Source organism: Anolis sagrei, chromosome X, assembly GCF_037176765.1.
Source record: "Anolis sagrei isolate rAnoSag1 chromosome X, rAnoSag1.mat, whole genome shotgun sequence".
Lineage (NCBI taxonomy): Eukaryota > Metazoa > Chordata > Lepidosauria > Squamata > Dactyloidae > Anolis > Anolis sagrei.
Window position 1 is genome coordinate 75,941,049 of NC_090034.1, and position 26,866 is coordinate 75,967,914.

At 44.7% G+C, this 26,866-nt stretch overlaps 1 protein-coding gene across 1 annotated transcript in view; it reads left to right on the forward strand.

Annotated features, from left to right (window-relative positions):
* Window positions 1–26,866, forward strand: part of RHCE (Rh blood group CcEe antigens) — a 71,722-nt gene that overhangs the window by 14,402 nt on the left and 30,454 nt on the right. The window contains exons 3-4 of the mRNA XM_067460547.1: window positions 5,688–5,838; window positions 9,054–9,201. Of these exons, the coding sequence (XP_067316648.1) occupies window positions 5,688–5,838; window positions 9,054–9,201 (299 nt within the window). The remainder of the gene's footprint in view (window positions 1–5,687; window positions 5,839–9,053; window positions 9,202–26,866) is intronic.

A 26,866-nucleotide genomic window follows, 5' to 3' on the forward strand; every position in this document is an offset into this window, starting at 1 on the left:
ATAGATCTTGACATTTGGGAGTTGTAATTGTTGGGATTTATAGTTCACCTACAATCGAAGAGCATTCTGGACCCCACCAACAATAGCATTGGGCCAAACTTCCCACATTTTACTTACTTTACTTAGGTGATCCCTCGTTGACCGAATAGGATAGTCTTCCAGGATCAGAATTCTTGTGAGTCTGTAGGTGGCTGTGGAGCCCTATTCTTGATCTGCATCTTCTTCCACAGTGAGGGCATTGGTTTCCAGGTGGAAGGCGGTCTCGGTCGGGGTTGGCTTAACGCACCTTCCTCTTGGCACGTTTCTCTCTTTCACCCTCCATTCGTGCCTCTTCAAATTCTGCAGCACTGCTGGTCACAGCTGACCTCTCGCACAGAACACACGTGACCAACAGAAAATACTGTGATTACTGAGGGTCTGACACACCCTCGCAGCCCCTCTAGGGGTCCTGACCCCCAGGTTGAGAAACACTGGATTAAACTGAGCAGCTCAATCAAATACACATTACAACTCATGCACTTATCAGATGCCATGTTGGCTGTTTCAGACCAAGTTATATAATGACACCACTCCATCAGGGCTGTAGCCAGAAAAAAATTTCGGGAGGGGTTGAAATTTCGCAGGGGGGGGGGGTTGAAACCTGCCTCCTAGTTCACGCTGAAGCCAAGAGCACATCTGCAGGGGGCAGAGCAGCCTTCAATAGTCTGCAGCTCCGCCCCTGTCAACCACCTCCACCAAGTCTGGCCTCCTTAATGAGAACATTCAACACACACACACCCCACAATGACAATAATAATAATAATAATAATAATAATAATAATAATAATAATCCTTTATTTGTACCCCGCTACCATCTCCCGGAGGACTCAGTGCGGCTTGCAAGAGGCCGAGCCCAAATACAACAGTAAAAACAACAACAACAATACAGCAAAATAACTCAAAAACAAGGCAATAACATTAACAACACACCATGACGCAATTAAAATCTGTGGCAGGGCCAAATGTAATAATTAAAATTAAAAAGTGCTGGGCATGACAAGGTGAAAAGGGTAGGTGTTTGGAGGGGGATGGGCATGCAGTTATCCTGGCTGGGGCTTGCCTGATGTCCTTAGGGAGAGAGTTCCAGAGTCGAGGGGCCACCACCAAGAAAGTCCTATCCCTCGTCCCTGCCAATTGCACTTGCGATGCAGATGGGATCGTGAGTAGGGCCTCTCCAGATGAACGAAGAGATCGTGTGGGTTCGTACACAGAGATGCGGTCAAGCAGGTAGGCAGGTTCCAAACAGTGTGAATAAATTTGCCTGAGATAGTGCTTGCAGTTCTGGAAGGACTCTTAATTTTTTGCATCTCATAGACTTAGCAGGGGGATTTGGTTAACCAGTTAAAATTCATGAGTAAACCAGGTTTTTAAAAAAATCTGAAACATTTGGGGGGGGGGGTTGAACCCCTAACCCCCCTCCCCCTCGCTACAGGCCTGCACTACATCAGAGCCTGGGAATTTCCTGGTCAGTCGGAAGGCAGACCAGAGAATAGGGATTTTTGGACTAGAGTTCCCTAATTCTATCAATTATTGGGGTTACACAGGCATGGGCAAACTCCAGCCCTCCAGGTGTTTTGGACTTCAACTCCCACAATTCCTAACAGCCTACCGGCTGTTAGGAATTGTGGGAGTTGTAGTCCAAAACACCTGGAGGGCTGGAGTTTGCCCATGCCTGGATTAGCAACATGACTCTGGTAGTGTAAAAAGTATCTTTGCCATGCATTGCCCTTTGTATATCCTTAGGCTTTTACCCCAGCTGCAACATCTCTGGTTCTGGTTTGGGTGTCCCCTTCGGAGACACTGGAATCGACCAGTCTGTTTCTGGTGAGACAGCTTTCTTTTGCTCTTAGTGGCAGCCGCTCGGGATTCCAGCATGTTAGAGAAGCCAAGAATGACACCAAACTATGTGAATTACACTGTGTCTGAGTCATCAACAGCAGTCTGCACTCTGCCTGCCTTCTTGGCCAGACACTTGAGGATGATGGAGTGGCACAAAATCACTCTCATTAGGTAGAAGCACATCCACAAAAAATGGAACAATCAATTGAGCTGAAAAAGCCAGCAACCTCAGGAAGCTGTGAAGTGCCATGTGGAGGGCAGCATTTCATGTTATCTGATCACAGCCTCATTCCTGAAGTTGTGTTTTCTTAGATAAAAGGGAATGTTTGTGTGCGGTGTTGGTTTTGGTGGAGGGGAAGCAGGGAGGGGACTCAACGGGACCATGAGATTGGCAGCTGAGCAGGCAGGATTTTTAATCCGTACTGTATGCCTGCCAGTTTCCCACTGAAAATGCCCCAAGCCAATTCCTTTTCGGCTGGTCTCCCTTCCAGGTTGGGAGCAGGGGATCCTTTATAATTGTGTAGCAAGACAAATGGGAACAGGGGGAATGCAGAGGTATTGGGAGAATTTCCCAACTATGGGGTTCTTTTGGAAAGCTAGCCGTGCCTCATTGCTCCACATTGTGATTAACCAGATAAATAAATAAATAATAAAATAATAATATCCCACTTTTTCTCTCCATACAGAGACTCAAAGCACCTCACAATAAAAAGCATTACAATACAACTTCAGATATACAAATATTAAAACAGTATTAAACCTCATTGGGCACTGTTTTGAATTGAAACCTTGTTTATATGTTACTAGCTGTACCTGCCATGTGTTTCTGTGGCCAACTTTCCCTCTCTCTTTCTCTCTTTCCTTCCTTCCTTCCTTCCTTCCTTCCTTCCTTCCTTCCTTCCTTCCTTCCTTCCTTCCCTCCCTCCCTCCTTCCTTCCTTCCTTCCTTCCTTCCTGGGACTGTGGCACAGCTAGCTGGGAGTCAGCTGCATTAAGATCACTACTGACTGAAAGGTCATAAGTTCGAAGCCAGTTCGGCTCGCAGTGAGCGTCCAACCAAATTGTGTAGCTTGCTATTGACCTTTGCAGCCCAAAAGACAGTTGAATCTGTCAAGTAGGAAATTTAGGTACCGCTTATGCGGGGAGATAAATTTAACTAATTTACGAGGCCATAAAAATCTCGAGCAAGCATGCAAAGAATGAGGAAGTACTTCATCAGTGTCACAAATGGTTGGTGAAGGGACAGCTCCCCTGGTGGCCAGAATACCCTCAAGAAAAGCTGGAATGTTAAATTACCTCTGTGTCAGTCTATTTATGTTGTGTGTCTATGGCATTGAATGTTTGCCATGTATATGTACATTGTAATCCACCCTGAGCCCCCTGCGAGGTGAGAGGGGCGGAATATAAATACTGTAAATAAATAAATAAAATTATCTTCCTCTTCCCTTCCTGCACCCCCCTTTTTCTTTCCCTTCCTCTTTCTCCCCTTTCCTCCTTTTCTACCTATTCTTGGACTACAACTCCCAGCAGTCCTCCTGATTATTCCGTCTACCTACCTATCTACCTAATCTATCTATCTGGAAGATTGCTGGGAGTTGCAATCCAGGAATAGGAAATGGGAAATATGCAGGGATTGGGATGCTCTCAAAAAAATCCAAGGAGAAGAAAGCTTGCAGCTTGGAAGCAGTGCATTTGGATCATCCTCCTCTCCTAAAGGGCCTGGTCTAGGGGATGCTGGGAGCTGTGGTCTAGAAGAGAGTGTGGATATGCTATTGTGTGTTTTGTTTGCCATGGAAGTCATTTTTGCGCATGCACTGTAGCATCTTTTTGCTTTTTTGGCATTTTAAGTCCCTTCCGCTGTGTTTTTCAGTGTTTTGTAGATGTTTTGTGTGTATTTATATGTATATGTGTGTTTACATATATTTGTGTATATGTGTATATGTGTGTGTTTGTGTATATATGTGGATTTGTGCATGCATTGTAATGTATTTTTGTTCTTTGGCCTTTTAAGTCCCTTCTGCTGTTTTTTTTCCCAGTGTTTTTATGAGTGATGGTTACTCGTTGGCCTGACAGGTGTGTTGTGTCCAAATTTGGTGTCAATTCATCCAGTGGTTTTTGAGTTATGTTAATCCCACAAACACACATTACATTTTTATTTATATAGATTGGTTTTATCTTGTATTGTGTATTTATTATGCATTGTTTTAGGCTAATATAATGTTGCTAGGGAGGGAGTTCCACAGCTGAGGGGCCACCACTGAGAAGGTCCTGTGTCTCGTCCCCACCAGTTGTGCCTGCAAGAAGGACAGAATCAAAGAGCAGGGCCTTCCCAGACGATATTAATCTCCAAGGTGGTTCATAGGGGAAGATATGTTCAGAGAGGTAAACTGGTCCGAAACTGTTTAGGGCTTTATAGGCTAAAGCCAGCACGTTGAATTGTGCTGGGTAGCAGATTGGCAGCCAGTGGAGCTAACACAACAAGGGGGTTGTGTGCTCCCTGTATGCCACTTCAGTGAGCAACCTGGCTGCCATCCATTGGACCAATTGAACCCTCTGAACAGTTTTTGAAGGCAACCTCACATAGAGCACATTGCCTGGAAACAGACTGGCAGTCAGTGGAGTTGCTGCAACAGGGGGTTCACCGCTTCCTGCCTCCAGCCCAAGGGGACAACCTGGCTGCAGCTCTTTGGATGAGCTATAGTTTTTGAGCATTCTTCATATAGAGCTTGTTACAGTAATCCAAACAGGATGTCACCAAGGCATGGACCACCGTGGCCAGATCTCGCTTCTCACGGAACGGGCACAGTCGGCACACATGTTTTGTGCAAAGGCTCTCCTGGCCACCTCCAACACCTGGGCCTCCAGGTTCAGTGCTGAGTCCCCAAACTGCAGACCTGTGTCTTCAGGGGGAGTTGGACTCCATCCATCCAGCACAGGTTGGATCCCTATTCCGTGGTCTGCCTTCTGACTGACCAGGAGTACCACTGTCTTGTCTGGATTAAGTTTCAATTTGTTTGACCTCATCCAGTCCATTACTGATGACAGGCATTGGTTTAGGGTCAGGACAGCTTCCTTGGCTTTAGGTGGAAAGGAGTAGTAGAGTTGGGTGTCATCTGCATATATGTGTCACCATACTGCAAAACTCCAGATGACGTCTCCCAGCAGTTTCATGTATACATTGAACAGCAGAGGAGACAAAATGGAACTCTGAGGAACTCCACAGGTCAATGGCTGGGGTTCAAACAGAAGTCCCCTCAGCAACACCTTCTGGGTACGGCCCTCCAGGCAGGACTGGAGCCACTGCAAGACAGTGCCTCCTAGTCCCATCCCAGTGAGAAGATCCAGAAGGAGACCATGGCCAATGGTATCAAAAGCTGCTGAGGGATCCAGAAAAACCAACAGGGACACACTCCCCCTGTCTAGCTCTCTTCGTAGCTCATCCACCAAGGTGACCTAAACTGTTTATGTTCCATAGCAAGGCCCGAAACCAGATTGAAATGGATCTAGATAATCCATATCATCCAGAAATCTCTGGAGTTGGGAGGAAATGTTGCCCTCCAATTGGGGTGTTAAGACATGTTAAGGCAAACATCTTGAAAGATAGGTCTACCAAAAGTATTGGGCTATATCCCCAATATACCCACAGTGAGACCTTGGGAGAAGTTGGAACTGCTACTATTAACGATAATGTTGGTGATAGTGACGATGATATGTTTAGAATATAGATGTGGCAATTCCATGGGATAACAGAATGAAAGACAAATATCAAGAGCTACAAATTGAGATGCAATTCTTTCTTTCTTCTCCAAGCATCCTAGAAGCCGTCATGACTGTAACCACGATGCTGATTTCGGTTGGGGCAGTTCTTGGCAAAGTCAACCTGATGCAGTTGATCTGGATGGCCATGGTAGAGCTGACCATTTTCGCTGTGAACCGATGGGTTGCTGTGTCTATCATGCAGGTACAATCATCCTCTTTGCCAAAGCTTTTCCAGCTAGCAGTTCCCAGAATCCAGCATGTTAAATTAGTGGGATGGTGAAGTCTAAAATGAAACTTTGCCAAAGTACTTGTGAGATAAAGGCTAGGCAGGAACATGGATTCAGTAGTGACCACCACAATCTTATCTTTCCCAAGTCATTTTATTTTGAAAAAGATGTTTCTTTTGTCATTTGATCTTATGAGCAACTGCCCCTTCATTGCACTCTTCATTTCTTTAGCTAATGGAATAGTTTCAGGGCAGCATTCTATACAGTTATTCTTCCACATGTTAAGACAGCTGCCAATCCCTGGTGCCTTTTATAATTACCTCTTTACACAAGGAAAGCCATCCTGGTTCAGACTAAAGGTCCATCGAATGTAGTATCAATTTCAACCCAAGTCAACAACCAGCTAGAAGCCTGCAAACAGGGCATGAAGTCAACTAGAGCTCTCTTACCGCTGTTTCCTGGCAACTAGCACTTGATGGCTTATTACCTCTGAATCATAGAGGTCCTAATTAACCATTGTGCCATTGATAGACACTCTGCCTTCCTTGAATTTGTCTGAACCATGTCTGATCATACAACAAGCTTTCTCAACCCAAGAACATCCAACTGTATCCTGGCTGGGAATGGGGGGATTTCTTATCTACTACATCTAGACCACTGGTCCCCAACTTTTTTTTTTACCAGGGGGCCACTTTGACCAGGGACCTCTCTACAACATTAGTACAAAAGGGTTCCAAATCTGTTTTTGGTAAACTATAGATTTTGGTTTGGGTATTTGGGGTGCTGATTCAGAAAATTGCACTGAATAGACCACATCAGCTCTAGTTTCTGATACAGAACATATACCATCCAGTATTTATTTATTTATTTAGAGGAGATTCCATCTGAACATTAGGAAGAACTTCCTGACTGTGAGAGCCGTTCAGCAGTGGAACTCTCTGCCCCGGAGTGTGGTGGAGGCTCCTTCTTTGGAAGCTTTTAAGCAGAGGCTGGATGGCCATTTGTCAGGGGTGATTTGAATGCAATATTCTTGCTTCTTGGCAGGGGGTTGGACTGGATGGCCCATGAGGTCTCTTCCAACTCTTTGATTCTATGATTCTATGATTCTATGATTTATTTATTTATTTATTTACAGCTTATATATTCCGCGCATCTCACCCTGCAGGGAACTCAGGGCGGATTACAGTGTACACATATATGGCAAACATTCAATGCCAATTTTTGACATACAAACATGTACAGACATACACAGAGGCTATTTAACTTTTTCTGGCCGCCAGGGGAGCTGTCGCTTTCATCGTCCATCTGCGACACTGATGAAGCACTTCTGTATTCCCCGCATGCTTCCCCGCTGGAATGCTTTGCTGGAGTCTTCTTTATGGCCTCATAAATCAGTTAATTTAGCCTCCCCACACTTTAAGGTGGTACCTTATTTTCCTACTTGACAGATGCAACTGTCTTTCGGGTTGCAAAGGTCGACAACAGGCTACACACAATTGGTTGGAAACCCACTCCAACCCGGGCTGGCTTCGAACTCATGACCTTTTTGGTCAGAGTGATCTTAATGCAGCTGACACTCAGCTAGCTGCACCACAATCCCGGTGCCAGTAGTCACCATCTGCTTGCCCACAGAAAACCATATTTAATAAGCCTTGGCACTATAAGAGGGTTTCATGAGACCAGTTGGTCTTGTTGCAATGGTGTAGTAACGGTGACGTTGCAGACCATATTTTAGTTCTTGTGGACCACTGGTGGTCCACGGACCACAGGTTGGGTAACACTGATGTCGGCAATGGTTCCCAAACTTTAGTCCTCCAGGTGTTGTGGACTTCAGTTCCCAAAAATACCAGACAGTTTTCCAGCTATTAGGAATTGTGGGAGCTGAAGTCCAAAACACCTGGAGAACTAACAGTTGGGAACCACAGATCCAAGGCCCTTCCACACAGCCATATAAACCAATAAGGTGTCTATGGACAGTGCCGGCTCTTTGGCTTACAAATGGAGATGGACACAACTGGACTTAATGTCAGGGAAAAACCTTTACCTATGTAAAATGTGCATGCATGGAAGACTTTGGCTAGAGTATTCCAGTTTGTAGAGGACTGTTAACACCAACGATTCTCTCTGAGGGTGCATCTCCACTGTCTATTTAATGCAATTTGATACTAGTTTAACTGCCATGGCTCAGTGCTGTGAGATTTGTAATGATAAGAGCATTCTTTGGCAGAGAAGACTAGAGACATTGTAAAACGACAGCTCCTATGATTTCACAGCATTGAGTGACAGCAGCCAAAGTAGTGTAAAATGGCATTCATTCTGCATTGTAGATGTGCCTTGAGTATTTATCTTTAAGTAGAAAAATAGTAGGGCTGGGCGGTTTCGTTTCGTTAATTCGTAATTCGTTAATAATTCGTTATTTTTTTCAATTACAAAACGATAATGAACCATTCTGGAGCAATTATTAAAAAAAATGAATTTTCAAAAACGTTTTGTAAATGCTTCGTATTTCGATATTGTATTCGTTTCGTTATTGTTTTGAGGTCGTTTCGTTATTATTTCTGCATGTCTGGGCCAGTTTTATGGTTTAATTAGTGAAAAAAATTTATAATATCACACCAACAGTCAACAACAGAGGGAGAGGGAAGCTTCAGAAGGTTTTGGAGGTTTTTTAGCGTATTTCGCGGTCGTGTCCGCCATTAACGAATCGATTCGTTATTGTTTCGGAAATCGATTCGTTAATTTTTTACCATTTATGAAATTTCGTAAATATCGAACTTTTTAAAAGGAAAATTTTGTAATTATTTTAAATATCGAAACAAAAAAAACCCCCAAATACAAATCGATTTTAGAAACAAATTTTTCCGTTGTTACCCAGGCCTAAAAAATAGAACTGAGTCTTTTGGGATGACAGTTCCCAGAATTGCCCGGCCAGCACGGGTGAGATTGTTCTGCCAGTTGCCTCCCAGACTCGGCCTTCCTTTGTTTTCCTGGCATTTTACAAAATTGGCAAATCCAGTCCCCCAAAATAATGTTGCTGGTGAGTGATTTGAATCTGCCAAGATGTTCTCAGATGGTGGCCTGTCTCCAGTTAAGTCCGAGGGTTCGATAGGTACGTTCAGAAGAGCCTAAAAGTCGTAAAAAAAAACTTCAGCAATATCTGACAAAGCATTGTTTTTCTTGCTCTCCACAGATTACCAGCCACATGAGCTTGATGTATGTACATTTATTTGGTGCCTACTTTGGCCTGATGGTCTCCTGGATCCTTTACCATTCCTCTCTGAGCTTGAGAGTTGAAAAGGAAAGCTCAAAGCCCACTTCGGATACATTTGCAATGCTGGGTAAGCTGTTTGGTTAGCCTACTAAAGCAGGGATGAGAAATCACAAAAATAAAATAATATTCTTGGATCTGAATCAAATATGATCCCAGAAATACCCCACTCAAGCAGTTTTTGAGGCCAAATATTTGGGTACTTGACATACAAGGATATACTATGAAGCCATTCATTTCCTCAAGTAAGAGACATGGTACCCCATGTCTCGGCGGTGGCCAGGAGAGCTTTTGCACAATTAAAACTCATGCGCCAGTTGCGCCCGTACCTTGGGAAGTCTGATCTGGCCACAGTGGTCCACGCTCTTGTTACATCCCGAATAGATTACTGCAATGCGCTCTACGTGGGGTTGCCTTTGAAAACTGTTCGGAAACTTCAGTTAGTCCAACGGGCTGCAGCTAGATTAATCACCGGAGCGTCATACAGGGAGCATACCACCCCCCTCTGTTATGTCAGCTCCACTGGCTGCCGATCCAGTTCCAAGCACAATTCAAAGTGCTGGTTTTGACCTATAAAACCCTATACGGCTCTGGCCCAGCATACCTGTCCGAATGTATCTCCTTCTATGTCCCACCTCAGAGTTTAAGATCTTCTGGGGAGGCCCTGCTCTCGGCCCCGCCTCTATCACAAGTGAGGCTGGTGGGGACGAGGGACAGGGCCTTCTCAGTGGTGGCCCCTCGCCTGTGGAATTCACTCCCCGGGGAAATTAGGTCATCAACATCCCTCCTCTCCTTCAGAAGGAAGCTGAAAACATGGATATGGGACCAGGCTTTTGGGTAATCTGGCAGACTGACAAGGTAATGACGAGCAGAATTTGGAAAGGACTATGGTAATGCTGAATGGACATGGATTTTAGAACTCGGTGAACGTTGGCCACTAGATTGGCTTTTTAATTGTTATTGTATTAATTGAATGTTTTAATTATTGTGGTTATTGCTGTTATGTATTTTATCTGATGACTTGTTGGCATCGAATTGTGCCAGTTGTAAGCCGCCCTGAGTCCCCCCTAGGGGGTTGAGAAGGACGGGGTAGAAGTGCCCAAAATAAATAAATAAATACAATGCTATATTTCAGTTGTTTAGGAACACAAGCCAGAAGATACTCTTTTGCTTATGTCCTGCTAGTGACAGGCCCGTAGCCAGGATTTCGTTTCGGGGGGGGGGGGGGGGGCTAAATTTTTTTAAGGGGTTTTCGGGGGGGGGCTGAGTTTCGGGGGGGGGCTGAGTCTGAGTGAAAGAGGGTCTAGCCTAGCAAACCTTTTGTATTATTACCCCAATACCCCAATGCATATGGGATATATTGATTATGGTGATCAGATCATGATATGAATAAACATAACAGTTTAAATAATGCACCAGTAAGGCCTTTTCGCGAACCACCATGAGAATTTCGAGGGGGGGGGGCTGAAGCCCCTCCGCCCCCCCTCCCCCCCCCCCCGGCTACATGCCTGGCTAGTGATATTCCTAATCACTACAATTGTATGCCTCAGTCATATTACACAACCTGGTAACAGAATTGCAATATTGTATAGCTGTCATGACTGATATTGAAAGGGCAGCTGTTTATGATCTGGAGTGCACAACAATGTGCAATGCACACAATTCTATGCACAGTGGCATTGTATTCCTAATTCTGCTTTAATAATGTTTAGCTGATATGGCAATTAGACATTATATCCATATATCTACCTGCTTCTGTATGGGAGTTGTTGTTTGATGAGGCACCAACACTCCTTATCAGAGAAGATTAAAGACCTTGTAAAACTACAGCTTCCACAATTCCATAGCATTGTGCCATGGCAATTAAAGTCGGGCCAAACTGGATTGATTCCATGGTGTAGACACACCCATAGAATCACAGAGTTGGAAGAGACTACAAGGGCTTGCCATATACAATCAAAGCACTTCTGACAGATGCTCATCCAGCCATTGAGAGAATGGAAGCCCCTTCACACTCCGACGCAGCATATTCCACTGCCAAACAGCTCTTACCATCAGGAAGGTCTTTGCTAAGGTGGAGTCTTTCCCTTCTCTGCAGTTTGAATGCATTGCTCTAGTCTCTAGAGCAGCAGAAAATGAGTTTGCGCCTTCCTCAACGTGACATCCTTTCAAATATTTAAACAAGGCCTTCGTGTCCCCGCTTAACCTTCTCTTCTCCAAACTCAACATACCCAGCTCCCTAAAGATTCCCCAAAAAGCAGTCCACTTGCTTGAAACACCATTGTCATATTTCTTCAGCCTCAATATGATCTCTACTGGTCTTTCTAATCTAGATAGGCTATACTAGATTATACTTGACTATACTGGGCCCATAACCCTTGCTGGGTTAGTAACAAAAAACCCTCCTCATAAATGTACAGCAGAGTAACTTATCAGCAGCAGCATGGCCCAGCACCAGTAGCTCAAAGTGATAAAAAAACAAAAACACAGAGACCAATGTTATCTCTTTCTTAGGAGACTTTTCTTTGTAGTAAAATAATATAGTTGCACTATTTACAATAACAAGGTTTCCACAACACAAATAAAGTCCTTTATACTTCCTTCTTTGCTTCCATGATGGGCTTCTTCCTCATTCAGATAAACAACTTTGCTCTCACAGAGGCTTCTCTCGCAACTAACTTATACTGGAGCTTCACACAGTAGCTTTTTACACACAGCAGGCCTTATACTGGAGCTTTACACATGAGGCTTTACACACAAGGCCTTCAACCTGGAGCTTCTTTCAGCGACGCTTCTCACACCAAGTCTTCTCACACTTGGCCTTCTCTTAGACTAAGGCCTATCTCACACCGTGAGACCTTCTCTCACAGACTAAGGTCTACCTTACACTCACTCACAAACAGAGGCAGCCCTAGGTAATTTTCAATGGTAAGCAAACAGTATTTTGCCCCCCCCCCCCCAATCAATCATTGATATATATTTTCTGTTTGTCATGGGAGTTCTGTGTGCCATATTTGGTTCAGTTCCATCATTGGTGAAGTTCAGAATGCTCTTTGATTGTAGGTGAACTATACAGCCCAGTAGTAGTTCACCTTGCCGCATTTGCTCCCTTGCCTGGCCCACTTTGGGTCCGGAGGCATGCCTGAAGACCGTGTGCACCAAAAGTCACCTCTTCTCCTGACTTTTTCCTCAGCCATTGGGACCGAGAGAGAGAGAGAGAGGTGGAGATGCTCACCTTTCCTGAAGGTAGGCGCAAAAACAAAGGAGGGAGCGGAGGTGGGAGATACCTCCAGCCGGAGGGGCTCTCTCTCTCTGGAGCAGGAACGAGAGGGGCTAGGTGAAGCTCAAGGTCCCTGCCCCTTTGGGAAGAGGATCGCCCGGCAGCAAGGCAAGAAAGCAGAGGCTCCCCCCGGACTGCTAGGGCTGTTGTGAGCTGAGGGGTGCTCCTCAAGTGGCAGTCGAGGGGCATTTACAGAGGCGCCTCTGCGCCCCTGGCAAAAAAAGTGTTCTGCGACCGCTTACTTCGCGTAATGGACGAGCCGCCCCTGCATGTATAAATATGTGAGAGGAAGCCACAGGGAGGAGGGAGCAAGCTTGTTTTCTGCTTCCCTGGAGACTAGGACGCGGAACAATGGCTTCAAACTACAAGAAAGGAGATTCCATCTGAACATGAGGAAGAACTTCCTGACTGTGAGAGCCGTTCAGCAGTGGAACTCTCTGCCCTGGAGTGTGGTGGAGGCTCCTTCTTTGGAAGCTTTTATATATATATATATATATATATATATAGTGAATTTTTAAGTATATAAAAAGTGGTGGAACAATTGGGATAGGAAAGTGCAGAAGAAAGAAAAGATAGGGAGGCCCATAGAGTAGGGCTTCCCTAAAAACAAACAAACAAACCAAAATGGGGAAAGGAATGGGGGGAATATACCTCACTCTCTCACCCTCACACACACTCATTCGCTCGACACGTTCACAGGAAGGGGATTCTGTCCGTTTTGTAAGGCACTTCCAAGTTGTCCAGGGGTGGATCATATTCTTCACCTTCTTGAGACTATTGTCTTTTCTTCTTGTGGAGAGAATAAAGTTTGATTATTATTTAAGTTTTGCCTTATTTTATTAAGCCAACAATTTTCTTTTCTTTGCCGGGAAGTTTGTCTAATAGTATTATCGTTGATATTGTTATTATTATTCTTATTAGTATTTTACGTTTTTATTTATTTTTATTTTATTAATATTATTATTATTTATTTATTGTTATTGTTATTACTAGTTATTCCTTTTTAACCTCCTCTAAGTATTGGAGGAAGTTACTCCAGTTTGTTGTTTTAGTCGTGTTACTCTTTTGGGATATTCTTTGAGTGTAGCTACATACATTAAAGGAAGTTTAATATCCAGTCTAACCTTTAAAGATGATGATGGGAGAATACTAGGAGTTTTGGTTAATACGAACGGTCTTAAAATTTTAATCTGCAATATATATGCGCCCAATGGGGTCAAAGGAAAATTTATCCAGAAATTAAAAGGGTATATCTTTGGAAGCTTTTAAACAGAGGCTGGATGGCCATCTGTCAGGGGTGCTTTGAATGCAATATTCCTGCTTCTTGGCAGCGGGTTGGACTGGATGGCCCATGAGGTCTCTTCCAACTCTGTGATTCTATGATTCTTTGGTATTGCCTCAGCTTTTGGGGAAAGCTTTTGGCTCTTTGGGACTTTGGTTTTGATCTTAGATTGAGCCTGAGCTTTCTGAGCCTGAGTTTCCTCAGGACAAGGAGGACGATGGGTTACAGATTTCTGAACATGTGCTTTTCCAGAATAGGAAACTCCAGCATTATGTCCCAGAAGCACTTGATTAGAGTTTTAAGATTCTCTGCACATTGCACTTACCCTGAAATCCGACATCCCACCTATCACACGCAGCACTTTTTAATCTGCACCCATTACTTGGCCCGGCCCTAGTTTTATTGTGCTATGGTGTATTGTTTTGTTGTTTTATTGTTTTGCTTTAATGTTTTTGCTTTTGCTTTTGGTTGTATTTGCTAGTTGTATTTGAGCCCTTTGGGAGATGCTAGCGGGGTACAAATGAAGTTAATAATAATAATAATAATAATTTATCCCAGATTAATTCTTTCCCTATCATGTCTTCCATTTCCGTCCTTATTTTACCATAATAGTTCTGAATTTTGATACAATCCCACCAGATGTGGGAGAATGAGCCGATCCCCCCACAGTTGTGCCAACATTTGTTTGAGACATTTCCCATAATGTGTGCTAATTAGGTGGGAGTTTTATACCATTTGGAGATGATTTTCCTTTGGGTTTCTTGGATCCTCAAATGTTTAATTTTATGAATACTGTCAATCCAAGACCCAATTAATTTCTCATTGAAGCTTTCCTCTTGTTTCCAATTTTCTACAAGGGTTGTTTTTGTTTTGTTAGTTAAGGTGATTGTTTCCTCATAGAGTAGCCCAATAGTCCCTTTGTCTATTTCTACTTTCCTTTTCTAATTATTCTGTCAAGTGGGGTTTTTGCTACTTCTCTTCTTTTCATGGCCTGAGCTTTGCTGGGCAGGCCTAATCATGCTATCCAGTTTCCATGACCACATTTGTCTTTTATCTTACCCCACTTTTTATTTCTCCATTGGGTTCCATGAGGTCCCCAAGCCTTTTGATTCCAATAGCCTTAAGTGCCCTAATTATATCCCTGAATGTCTTGTCCTTATTTTCCAAGGTTTCCCATGAGAAAGGGTTGCTTTTGTTTATTTGTAATTTATTGTGCCATTTTCCCCAAATTAACAACGTTGATAAACAGGGGCCGACTTTTAAGTTCTTTAAGTCTTTTCTGTCTATTCTCTCTCATTTACGTTCCCCTTTGCCAACTGTTTGCCGGGTGGAGCAGGAACGAGAGGGGCTAGGCGAGGCTCAAGGGCCCGGCCCCTTTGGGAAGAGGATCGCCCGGCAGCGAGACAAGAAAACAGAGGCTCCCCCCCGGACTGCGCCCCTGGCAAAAAAAAAGTGTTCTGCGACCGCTTATTTTGCGTAATGGACGAGCCGCCCCTGCTCACAAACTCAGGCCTTTCTCCCACTGAGGCTTACCTCAGACTGATGGCTACTAAGCTACAGGCACACCTCCTTATACAGACCTTCAGCTTTTGCTGAGTCATTGCATCTATTTAACCCCTTCAGTGCTTGACTCATGTTTTTGTAATTAAAAATACCTAGTAATTTTTAATATATTCCAATATATTCCACTGCCAAACAGCTCTTACCATCAGGAGGTTCTTTACTAAGGTGGCGTTTTTCCCTTCTGTGCAGTTTGAATGCATTGCTCTGTGTTCTAGTCTCTAGAGCAGCGGTTCTCAACCTGGGGGTCGCAACCCCCAGGGGGGTCGCCTGGCCATTTCGGAGGGGTCGCGAGGCTGCCTCCATTGGCCCTGCCCCAAGGGCGCGGGCCAGGCAAGGGCTCCTTCGCGCAAGGCCTGGCCTTACGCAAAGCCTGCCTCACCTGCCACGCACTCTCACCATCCGGCAAGGGTGCGAGGCAGGAGAGGGGTCCTCCGCGTGAGGCCTGGCCTTGCGCAAAGCCTGCCTTGCACTCCCGCCATCCAGTGAGGGCTCCTCATGCGAGGCCTGGTCTCACGCAAAGTCCGCCTCGCCTGCCTTGCACTCCCGCCATCTAGCGTGTGTGTGAGGTAGGCGAGGGGTCCTCCGCACGAGGCCTGGTCTCACGCAAAGCCTGCCTCACCTGGCTCTCACTACTTGCCAGCCAGCAGGGATGTGAGCCAGGCAAGAGGCTCCATGTAAGGCCAAGCCACGTGGTGGATCCTCCCACACCTGGCTCTCACAGTCTTCTGGGCTGCTGGAGGCATGAGCCTCCCAGTCGGATGTGGGCCCAGACTCCTCCAGAATGCACCAAGCAACAGCAACTCCCTAATGTCAAGGTATGTATATTTTCCCAAAACTTTTCCAGTATTATATGTTGGTCATAGGAGTTCTGTATGCCAGGTTTGGATCAATTCCATGATTGTTGGAGTTCAGAATGCTCTTTAATGACAGGGGAATTATATCTCCGAGCAACTGCAACTCCCAAATGTCAGGGTCTCTTTTCTCCAAACCTCTGCAGTATTTTCTTTTGGTCATGGGAATTCTGTGTGCCAAGTTTGGTTCAATTCCATGGTTGTTGGAGTTCTGAATGCTCTTAAATGGCATGGGAACTATACATCCAAGCAACTACAACTCCCAAAGTCAAGGTCTATTTTCCCCAAATGTCTCCAGTATTTTCTGTTGGTCATGGGACTCCTGTATGCCAAGTTTAGTTCAATTCAGTTGTTGGTGAAGTTCTGAATGCTCTTTGATGGCAGGTGAACTATACATACAAGTAACTACAACTCCCAAATATCAGGGTCTATTTTCCCTAAACTCCACTAGTGTTCAAATTTGGGCATATTGCGTATTCGTGCCATGCTTGGTCCAGATCTGTAGTTGTTTGGATTAACAATGCTCTCCAGATGTAGGTGAACTACATCTCCCCTAAATCACTGTCAATTCCTCCCAAACCCCTCCAGTATTTTTTGTTTTACATGGGAGTTGTGTGGAGGTCTCAGTGGTCTGTGGAAGTCAGCGTTCATAGAATCATAGAATCAAAGAGTTGGAAGAGACCTCATGGGCCATCCAGTCCAACCCCCTGCCAAGAAGCAGGAATGTTGCATTCAAATCACCCCTGACAAATGGCCATCCAGCCTCTGCTTAAAAGCTTCCAAAGAAGGAGCCTCCACCACACTCCGGGGCAGAGAGTTCCACTGCTGAACGGCTCTCACAGTCAGGAAGTTCTTCCTAATGTTCAGATGGAATCTCCTCTCTTGTAGTTTGAAGCCATTGTTCCGCGTCCTAGTCTCCAAGGAAGCAGAAAACAAGCTTGCTCCCTCCTCCCTGTGGCTTCCTCTCACATATTTATACAGAAAATGAGTTTGCTCCCTCCTCAACATGACATCCTTTCAAATATTTTAGCAAGGCTCTCCTATCTCCGCTTAACGTTCTCTTCTCCAAACTAAATATACCCAGCTCCCTAAGCTTTTCCTCATAGGCTTCCAGACCTTTGACCATTTTGGTTGCCCTTCTCTGGACACATTCCAGCTGTCGATAACACAATTCAAGAGATAAAAGGTCTGGAGAACAAGCCCTATGAGGAGCGGCTTAAGGAGCTGGGCATGTTTAGCCTGAAGAAGAGAAGGCTGAGAGGGGATATGATAGCCATGTATAAATATGTGAGAGGAAGCCACAGGGAGGAGGGAGCAAGCTTGTTTTCTGCTTCCCTGGAGACTAGGACGCGGAACAATGGCTTCAAACTACAAGAGAGGAGATTCCATCTGAACATGAGGAAGAACTTCCTGACTGTGAGAGCCGTTCAGCAGTGGAACTCTCTGCCCTGGAGTGTGGTGGAGGCTCCTTCTTTGGAAGCTTTTAAACAGAGGCTGGATGGCCATCTGTCAGGGGTGATTTGAATGCAACATTCCTGCTTCTTGGCAGGGGGTTGGACTGGATGGCCCATGAGGTCTCTTCCAACTCTTTGATTCTTTGATTCTATGATTCTATATCCTTCTCGAATTGTGGAGGATGCCAGGCACCAAAGACAGGCTTGCAGACCAGCTGCACTTGAATGCGCCAGGTTTCTAATTCATTTTCCCCTCCCAGGCCCCTTCTACACTGCCATATAATTCAGTTCAAAGCAGATAATTTGGATTGTATATGGCAGTGTAGAAGGGGCCTCAGACTTGGCTCATGGGAACGGACTTGGTGTGTTTATATCCAAAGCTGGTTAGGCACAGTGCTGAGTGGCTGGGAAATGGTGACATCAATAAACCACTTCTTCCCTGAAGCTGTTTTCCATCTTTGAAAAAAATTAATATAAAACACAGGGACTTACTACTGATTATGTAAGCACTCCAAAGAATGCATTTTTTTTAAAAAAAGTGGTGAATGTAACTTTTTGGAGCACATCTCCTTGACCCACCAACCCTCACACATTCCAAAAAGTGACACTCTTAAGCTTTGCCTTCAGGGCCAAAGCACACTTGCAGACAGACGCAAGGAGTGTGAAGCTTAAAAGGCATGACCCACAACGCCCAGTGGTGTTTATCATCAGAGAGACAGGCTCCACAAATCGAGCCTCCAAATGGCATTCCTCCCTGTTCATATCTAAATCCTGGCAGAGGGCCACAACTTGTCTGGTGTTGCAGCTTCACTGTATGCATCATGTGCTAAGAAGAGAGCCGTAGCCTTTGAAACATGTTTTCTGCTTCAGCAGATAAACATGCCTTCTTCTCTCAACACAAAAAACTCTCTGTCTGGCAATTCCAGGTTACACAAAGTTATGTGTCCAACCATTAGCAAGTGAAGGTTTTGGAGAACCATAGCACTATTCCGAGATAGGAATTCATTAATCAGAAATAGAATAATAGTATCATATAATTGGAAGAGACCTCGGGGGCCATCCAGGCCAACCCCATTCTACCAAGAAGCAGGAAAATCTGGGTTGTTGTAAGTTTTTCGGGCTATATGGCTATGTTCTAGTAGCATTCTCTCCTAACGTTTCACCTGCATCTATGGCAAGCGTCCTCAGAGGTTGTGAGGTCTCGAGAACATGTCCATATAGCCCAAAAAACCTACAACAACCCAATGATTCCAGCCATGAAAGCCTTCAACAATAGCAGGAAAATTGCATTCAAAGCACCCCTGACAGATGGTCACCCAACCTCTGCTTAAAAGCCTGCAAAGAAGGAGCCTCCGCCACACTCTCGGGCAGAGAGTTCCACTGCTGAACAACACTCACAGTCAGGAAGTTCTTCCTCCTGTTCAGGTGGAATCTCCTTTCCTGTAGCTTGAAGCCATTGTCCCCTAGTCCTAGAGAACAAGCTTGATCCCTCTTCCCTATGACTTCCCCTCACATATTGATACATGGTTCATCATGGCTCCTCTCAGCCTTCTCTTCTGCAGAATCATAGAGTTGGAAGAGACCTCATGGGCCATCCATTCCAACCACTTGCCAAGAAGCAAGGAAGTTGCATTCAAAGCACTCCCGACAGATGGCCATTCAGCCTCTGTTTAAATGCCTCCAAAGAAGGAGCCTCCACCACACTCTGGGGCAGAGAGAGAGAGTTCCACTGCTGAACAGCTCTCACAGTGAGGAAGTTCTTCCTAATGTTCAGGTGGAATCTCGTTTCCTGCAGTTTGAAGCCATTGTTCTTTATCTTGGTTTCCAGGACAGCAGAAAACAAGCTTGCTCCCTCCTCCCGATGACTTCCCCTCACCTCTTGATCCATGGCCCTCATCATGTCTCCTCTCAGCCTTCTCTTCTCCAGGCTAAACATGCCCAGCTCTTGAAGTTGCTCCTCATAGGGCTTATTCTCGAGACCCTTGATCTTTTGAGTCGCCCTCCTCTGGACACATTCCAGCTTAGAGTGAAGTCTCACTACCTCTGAGAATGCTTGCCATAGATGCAGGCAAAATGTCAGGAGAGAATGCCTCTAGAACATGGCCATATAGCCCGAAAAACCCTACAACAACACAGTGATTCCGGCCATGAAAGCCTTCGGCAATACAAAGAGTATTGTATTTTTAATTTAAATTTAGTTTTAACTTCATTGATTGGCTTCAGTTGTAATTTTTAGCAAAAACTGGAATTGGGGCCTCCCGCATACTAGTCTAGCACTCTAACCACTAGCTTACATTGGCTCTTTTGCTGCAGTACAAAAGCATTATTGTGCATGTGGCCTTTTTCAATGGTGACATCTAGAATTGAATGTGTAGGTAACAAAGTAATGCTCAACATGGTCTATACCAAAGGTTCCCAACTTTGGGTCTCCAGGTATTTTGGACTACAACTCTCAGAAATCCCAGCCAGCTTACTAGCTGTTAGGAACCGTGGGAGCTGAAGTCCAAAACACTTGGAGGCCCAAAGGTTGGAAACCACTGGTCTACACTCAAAGCTAGGGATGGGCAAATTCTGGCTTTCATTGCACGGCAACTACCATCAACTCCAGCTAACATAACTCATTACCAGGCTGATGGTAACACCAATCCATGAAGATCTGGAGGACCACAAGTTACTCATCCCTGGTGTAGAGGGACTACAGTTCTTAGGTCAAATTCTGTGACAAAGAATATGAAGTACCAAGAATGGATCAGAACCCAGGTTCTCCCAGTCCAGCTTACCCAGAATGGCTTCTTCTGAAGAGCATAAGGACAAAGTGGGACTGTGAGGGAGAAGGCCATCTCCTTGGCCCCATCTACACTGCCATTTAACATCCAGATGATCTGCTTTGAACTGGATTATATGGCAGTGTAGACTCATATAATCCAAAGCAGATAATGTGCATTATCTGCTTTGATAATCTGAATTCTATGACAATGTAGAAGGTGCCTTACTTAAGTAGTTCCCCAGTACTTTGGGGTGGTTTTTCCTTGTGTTTTCAGAAACACCAATTATCACCATGTTTTGTTCTAACATAACAGAAGTAGATTTCTTGTCTTCCTGCTTTAGAAGACACCTGGTATTCCAAATCTCATGACATTTAAGGAACATGGCAACCGTTCCCTTGTAACATCGTTGTGGTGTTACTGTTACTGCTTTGTTTATGAGTTATTTATTGTCTGTATTGCTGTGTTGTTTTTATTGATGTATTTGGGCTCGGCCTCTTGTAAGTCGCACCGAGTCCTCCGGGAGATGGTAGTGGGGTATAAATAAAGGTTTATTATTATTATTATTATTATTATTATTATTAACAGGGGAAATATTAAGAACAAAAGAATGTTGCAGGAAGTTTTGTTGTTTATTCGTTCAGTCGCTTCCACTATTCTTGACCTCATGAACCAGCCAACGCCTATCTGCCGTGGCCACCCCCAGCTCCTTCAAGGTCAAGCCAGTCCATCCATCTTGCCCTTGGTTAGCCCCTCTTCCTTTTTCCTTCCACTTTCCTTAACATCATTCTCTTCTCCAAGCCCTCCAGTGAGCAGTGGACTTCATTTCCTGGAGTATGGACTGGTTTGATCTTCTTGTGGTCCAAGGCACTCTCAGATTTCTCTTTCAGTACCATAGTTCAAAAGCTCAGCCTTTCTTCCTTTGCTCAGCCTTCCTTATGGTTCAGCTCTCGCATCCATAGGTTACAACAGGGAATGCCATTGCTTTAACTATGTGGATCTTCGTTGCCAGTGTGATGTCTCTACTCTTCACTATGTTATCGAGACTGGTTATTGCTCTCCTCTCAAGAAAGAAACATCTTCTGATTTCCTGGCTGCAGTCTGTGTCTGCAGTCATCTTTGTCCCTGGAAATACAAAGTTGATGAATGCCTCCACATTTTCTCCCTCTATTTGCCAGTTACGAATCAATTGTTTTCACATCCATTATATAAAGTTTTAGATCCCTTTTGCTTGCACCATGGGGCACATACTCTCTAGCTATCCCCATATGGCAGGGACATCGTCTGTTGTCTCACTTTTTCAGCTACTTTTAAAATGCTCCACATTCTCTTCCTTCCATCCATCCACTTTCCATCTTTGTTCCTATCTTCTTTCAGTTGCTGCCCTCTGAGGTCCCTTCCACACAGCTGTATAAACTCCACATGGAACTGGATTTTATGGCAGTGTGGACGCAGATGGCCCGGTTCAAAGGGGCTATTGTGGATGATCTGCCCTGATATACTGGGTTATATCACTGTGTGGAAGGGCCCTGAGTTCAAAATGCAAACTTACTTACTTACTTACTTACTTACTTACTTAGGCGATCCCTCGTTGGCCGAATAAGATGGTCTTCCTTGATGACTATTTTTGTGGGTTTGTAGGTGGCTGTGGAGCCCTATTCTTGACCCGCATCTTCTCCCACAGTGAAGGCATTGGTTTCCAGGTGGAAGGCAGACCCGGTCGGGGTTGGCTTGACGCGCCTTCCTCCTGGCACGTTTCTCTCTTTCACCCTCCACTTGTGCCTCCTCGAATTCTGCAGCACTGCTGGTCACAATGGTCCCAATGGGTGCCGTGGCAAAAGATCTCAGCTGGCATTTGGAAACAGTAAACATCGTCAAAATCATGATCTGTCAACTGCAAAAGGCCACCTTATTTGGATCTAAAATACATCACACAGTCCTAGACGATAGGGAAGTGTTCGACTTGTGATTTTGTGATACGAAATCCAGCATATAGATCTCGTTTGCTGTGACATACTGTGCTTTTGTGTCAATAATAATAATAATAATAATAATAATAATAATAATACTTTGTTTATATTCCGCTCTGTCTCCCCAAAGGGACTCAGGGCAGATTCCAAACATAAAAGGCTCGGCCTCATGTAAACCACACCGAGTCCCCTGGGGAGATGGTAGGTAAAGGTAAAGGTAGTCCCCTGACATTAAGTCCAGTCATGTCTGACTCTGGGGTGTGGTGCTCATCTCCATTTCTAAGCCGAAGAGCCAGCGTTGTCCATAGACACCTCCAAGGTCATGTGGCCGGCAGGACTGCATGGAGCGCTGTTACCTTCCCGCCGGAGCGGTACCTATTGATCTACTCACATTTGCATGTTTTTGAACTGCTAGGTTGGCAGAAGCTAGGGCTGACAGCGGAAGCTCACGCCGCTCCCCGGAATCGAACCTGCGACCTTTCAATCAACAAGCTCAGCAGCTCAGTGCTTTAACCCACTGCGCCACCGGGGGTAGTGGGGTATAAATAAAGATTATTATTATTATTATTATTATTATTATTATTATTATTATTATTACGGTAGTATTACCAATTACTATTCCTCCTCCTATGGAGCCCCCAGTGGTGCAGTGGGTTAAACCCCTGTGCCGGCAGGACTGAAGACCGACAGGTCACAGGTTCGAATCCGGGGAGAGGCGGATGAGCTCCCTCTATCAGCTCCAGCTCCTCATGCGGGGACATGAGAGAAGCCTCCCACAAGGATGATAAAAACATTAAATCATCCAGGCGTCCCCTGGGGAACGTCCTTGCAGATGGTCAATTCTCTCACACCTGAAGCAACTTGCATTTTCTCAAGTCACTCCTGACATGACAAAAAATATCCTCCTCCTCGTAAGCCAGTGAGCAAAGGTATGTCTTCAGCTGTTTTTTGAAAGCCAGGAGGGAGGAGGCCATCTTTAACTCCTTAGGAAGGGAGTTCCAGAGGTGGGGGGCAGCCACAGAGAAGGCCCTTTCTTTCTTCCCACCAGCCGTGCTTGAGACGGGGTGGAACTGAGAGGAGGACCTCCTCCGATGACTTCAGTGTCTGAGTTGGTCTGTAGAGGGAAATGCGGTTTGTCAAATAGTCTGGACCTAAGCCGTTTAGGTTTTAAAGGTAAGAACCAGCACTTTGCATTTAGCTCGGAAGCAGACTGGCAGCCAGTGGAGCTGCCGCAACATGGGAGTGGCTTTCTCCCTGAATGGCACTCCATTTAGTAACCTGGCTGCTAATCTCAGGACCATCAAGGCAATAAATTGGTCATAGGACTGTAGCGGCATGATTCACTGCCTAGGAGAAGAGACAGTTATATACAAGTATGTACACAGTAGCTTACACATCAAGAGGTCATTAAAACCTCATTATCATTTTGTGCAATTTTGTTTCAAATCTGTATGTGAAAAACAGATGTAGAAATGCATGACCTTCTGCAGCTGGTGTTTCCAGGGGCAGCATCTGAGCCAGACGCCAGTCCTTTTAACTTGTTGATAGATAAGGAGGTGACATGACGTCGACTCTGTTGTGGGTTATTCCCTGCTTACCTCCCATCCCTGCAATAAATTACCACCAGCTCGCACCTGTTGTTTCCTTTTGAACATGACATGCGGCAGGAGATCCTGTTACATATCACCTTGACTCAACTCTTGTTTTGCCCTGAACTACAGAACGGATAGGCTCTATCCAGAGTTCCAATTAACAATATTATTTATGTATTTATTTATTATGTACTGTATTTGTACCCCACCCATCTCAACCCTGAGGGGACTCAGAACGGGCTCACACATTGGAAACAATTCAATGCCTTAAAAACAACATGCAGTTAATAAACATTTACCTTAAAAACCAAAGAATTAAAACATCTAAAACAATTGCATCAATTATTAAAATCACACAATCCAAGATTGTAATACAGAGCCATTCCAATTGTTATTGCACAGATTCTACATTCATTTATTGCACTGCAGTTATTCTCCAAAAGCTTGTTTCCATGGCCATGTTTTTACTTTCTTTGTGAATGCTAGCAGGGAAGGAGCTGATTGAATATCGCTGGGGAGGGAGTTCCATGCCTGGCTTCCTGTTGATGAATTACTCCGCAAAAGTTAGTACAGCATATATATATATGTGTATGTGTGTGTGTATGTGTATATACTGTATATACACATACACACATACTAGCGGTCCCCTGCCACGCGTTGCTGTGGCCCAGTCTGGTGATCTGGAAAATAAAATAATGAGAAAGTGTTGGTTTCTAATATAAGTAATGTCTTTATGCTTGTGGATAAACAGTATTTCTTGTTGTTTCTATGTCAGTGTTGATGTGGAGATTGTCTGGTTTGCCTACTCTGGAACATGCAACATATCATTGTCCTTCTTCAGGGGTCCCTTTCAAATCTATGATACTATATCTGTGTGTGTGTGAATCACACTTTCAAATCTTTGATACTGCATCTGTCATAAACATATGTGTGCGTGTGTGAATGGCTGGATGGCCCTTTGTTAGGAGGGCTTTGATTATGTTTTCTTGTCCTGGTGAAGGGAGTTGGACTGGATGGCCTTCAGGCAGCATTTCTCAACCTGGGAAGTCAAGACCCGAGGGGGGGGGGCACCAGGGGGAGTGACAGAAGGGTCACCAAAGACCACCAGAAAATACAGAATTTTCTGTTGGTCATGGGGGTTCTGTGTGGGATGTTTGGCCCAATTCCATCATTGGTGGGGTTCAGCATGCTCTTTGATTGCAGGTGAACTATACATCCTAGTAACTACAACTCCCAAATGTCAATGTCTATTTCCCCCAAACTCCATCTGTGTTCACATTTGGGCATATTGAGTATTCCTGTCAAGTTTGGTCCAGATCCATCATTGTTTGAGCCCACAGTGTTCTCTGGGTGGAGGTGAACTACAGTTCCAAAATTCAAGGTCAATGCCCACCAAACCCTTTCAGTATTTTCTGTTGGTCTGTGTGCCAAGTTTGGTTCAATTCCATCGTTGGTGGAGTTCAGAATGCTCTTTGATTGTAGGTGAACTATAAATCCCAGCAACTACAACTCCCAAATGACAAAATCATAATTTTTCAGTGATGGTCACTCCTTGTGTAGTGAGACATTTTGTTGCCAAATTTGGTGTGATTTCGTTCATTGGTTCTTTTGTTTTTAAGGTACTCATTATGCACAGAGAATTTATATAGATAGATAGATAGATAGATAGATAGATAGAGATAGATAGATAGATATATTCCCTACTACTTGCTAGATGACGGACTTTAATAGATACCAGTCACCTTTGTGTCTCCTGAGGAATCTGTAGAAGGACCAAGTAGCCACAGTAAGAACAGGCCATAGAACAACAGACTGAGTCAAGCTTGGGAAAAGGGTATGACAGGGCTGTCTACTCCCCCCCCCCCCCCCGACCAATTCAACTTGCATGCAGAACACAATATGCAACGTGCAGGGCTTAATGAACCAAGGCTGGAGTTAAAATTGCTGGACGAAACATTAAGAACCTTAGATATGCAGATAATAATAATAATAATAATAATAATAATAATAATAATAATACTTTATTTATATACCGCTCCATCTCCCCAAGGGGACTCAGAGCGGTTCCCAAGTAATATCACAAAACATACAGAGTAAAACACAACATAACCATAAGATTAACAAACAAAGTATAAACATAAAAATTGTCACCATAACACACATATATTAAAAGTAATCCTGCCTGTTCAAGGCAATTAAAAATTTAAAAGGCTTGGCCAAGATTTGTGCAAGCCCAAAAATTCCAGAGGGGATGGGAATTAAGTGCAAAGCTATGGCAGGCAACAATAATATTAGGTCTGTGGCTGTCCATTCCAGGGTTGATTAGAGGAAAGAATCTGGGTAACTGGTAGGAAGAATAAGGCCATATTAGAAAATGTGTGGGGCTGAGTTAGAACTGGTCATTTTCAAAGGTTTTTTGAAACCACGAGGTCTTCAAGCTCTTACGAAAGGAGGGGAGGGATGGGGCCTGTCTTATTTCCTTTGGAAGGGCGTTCCAGAGACGGGGGGGCACCACTGAGAAGGCCCTCTCTCTCGTCCCGCGCTTGAGACGGTAGTGGGACCGAGAGGAGGGCCTCCCCAGAAGATCTCAGAGCTCGTGCCGGTTCATAGAAGGAGATGTGATCACGGAGATAGGCGGGGCCCGAACTGTTTAGGGTTTTATAGGTCATGACCTGTACCTTGAATTTGGCTCGGCAATTATCGGCAGCCAAGGAAGCTGTTTTAATAGGGGTGTTGTATGCTCCCTATAGTTTGCTCCAGTAAGGAGCCTGGCTGCCGCCCGCTATACCAGATCAAACTTCCGGGCCGTCTTCAAGGGCAGCCCCACGTAGAGCGCATTGCAATAGTCCAGTCTGGCTGTAACCAAGGCATGGACCACCCTGGCCAAAGTGATACCACTTTGATGGCTGAAAGCGAGGAGGAGCTGAGGAGCCTTCTAACCAAGGTGAAAGAAGAAAGTGCAAAAGCTGGGTTGCAGT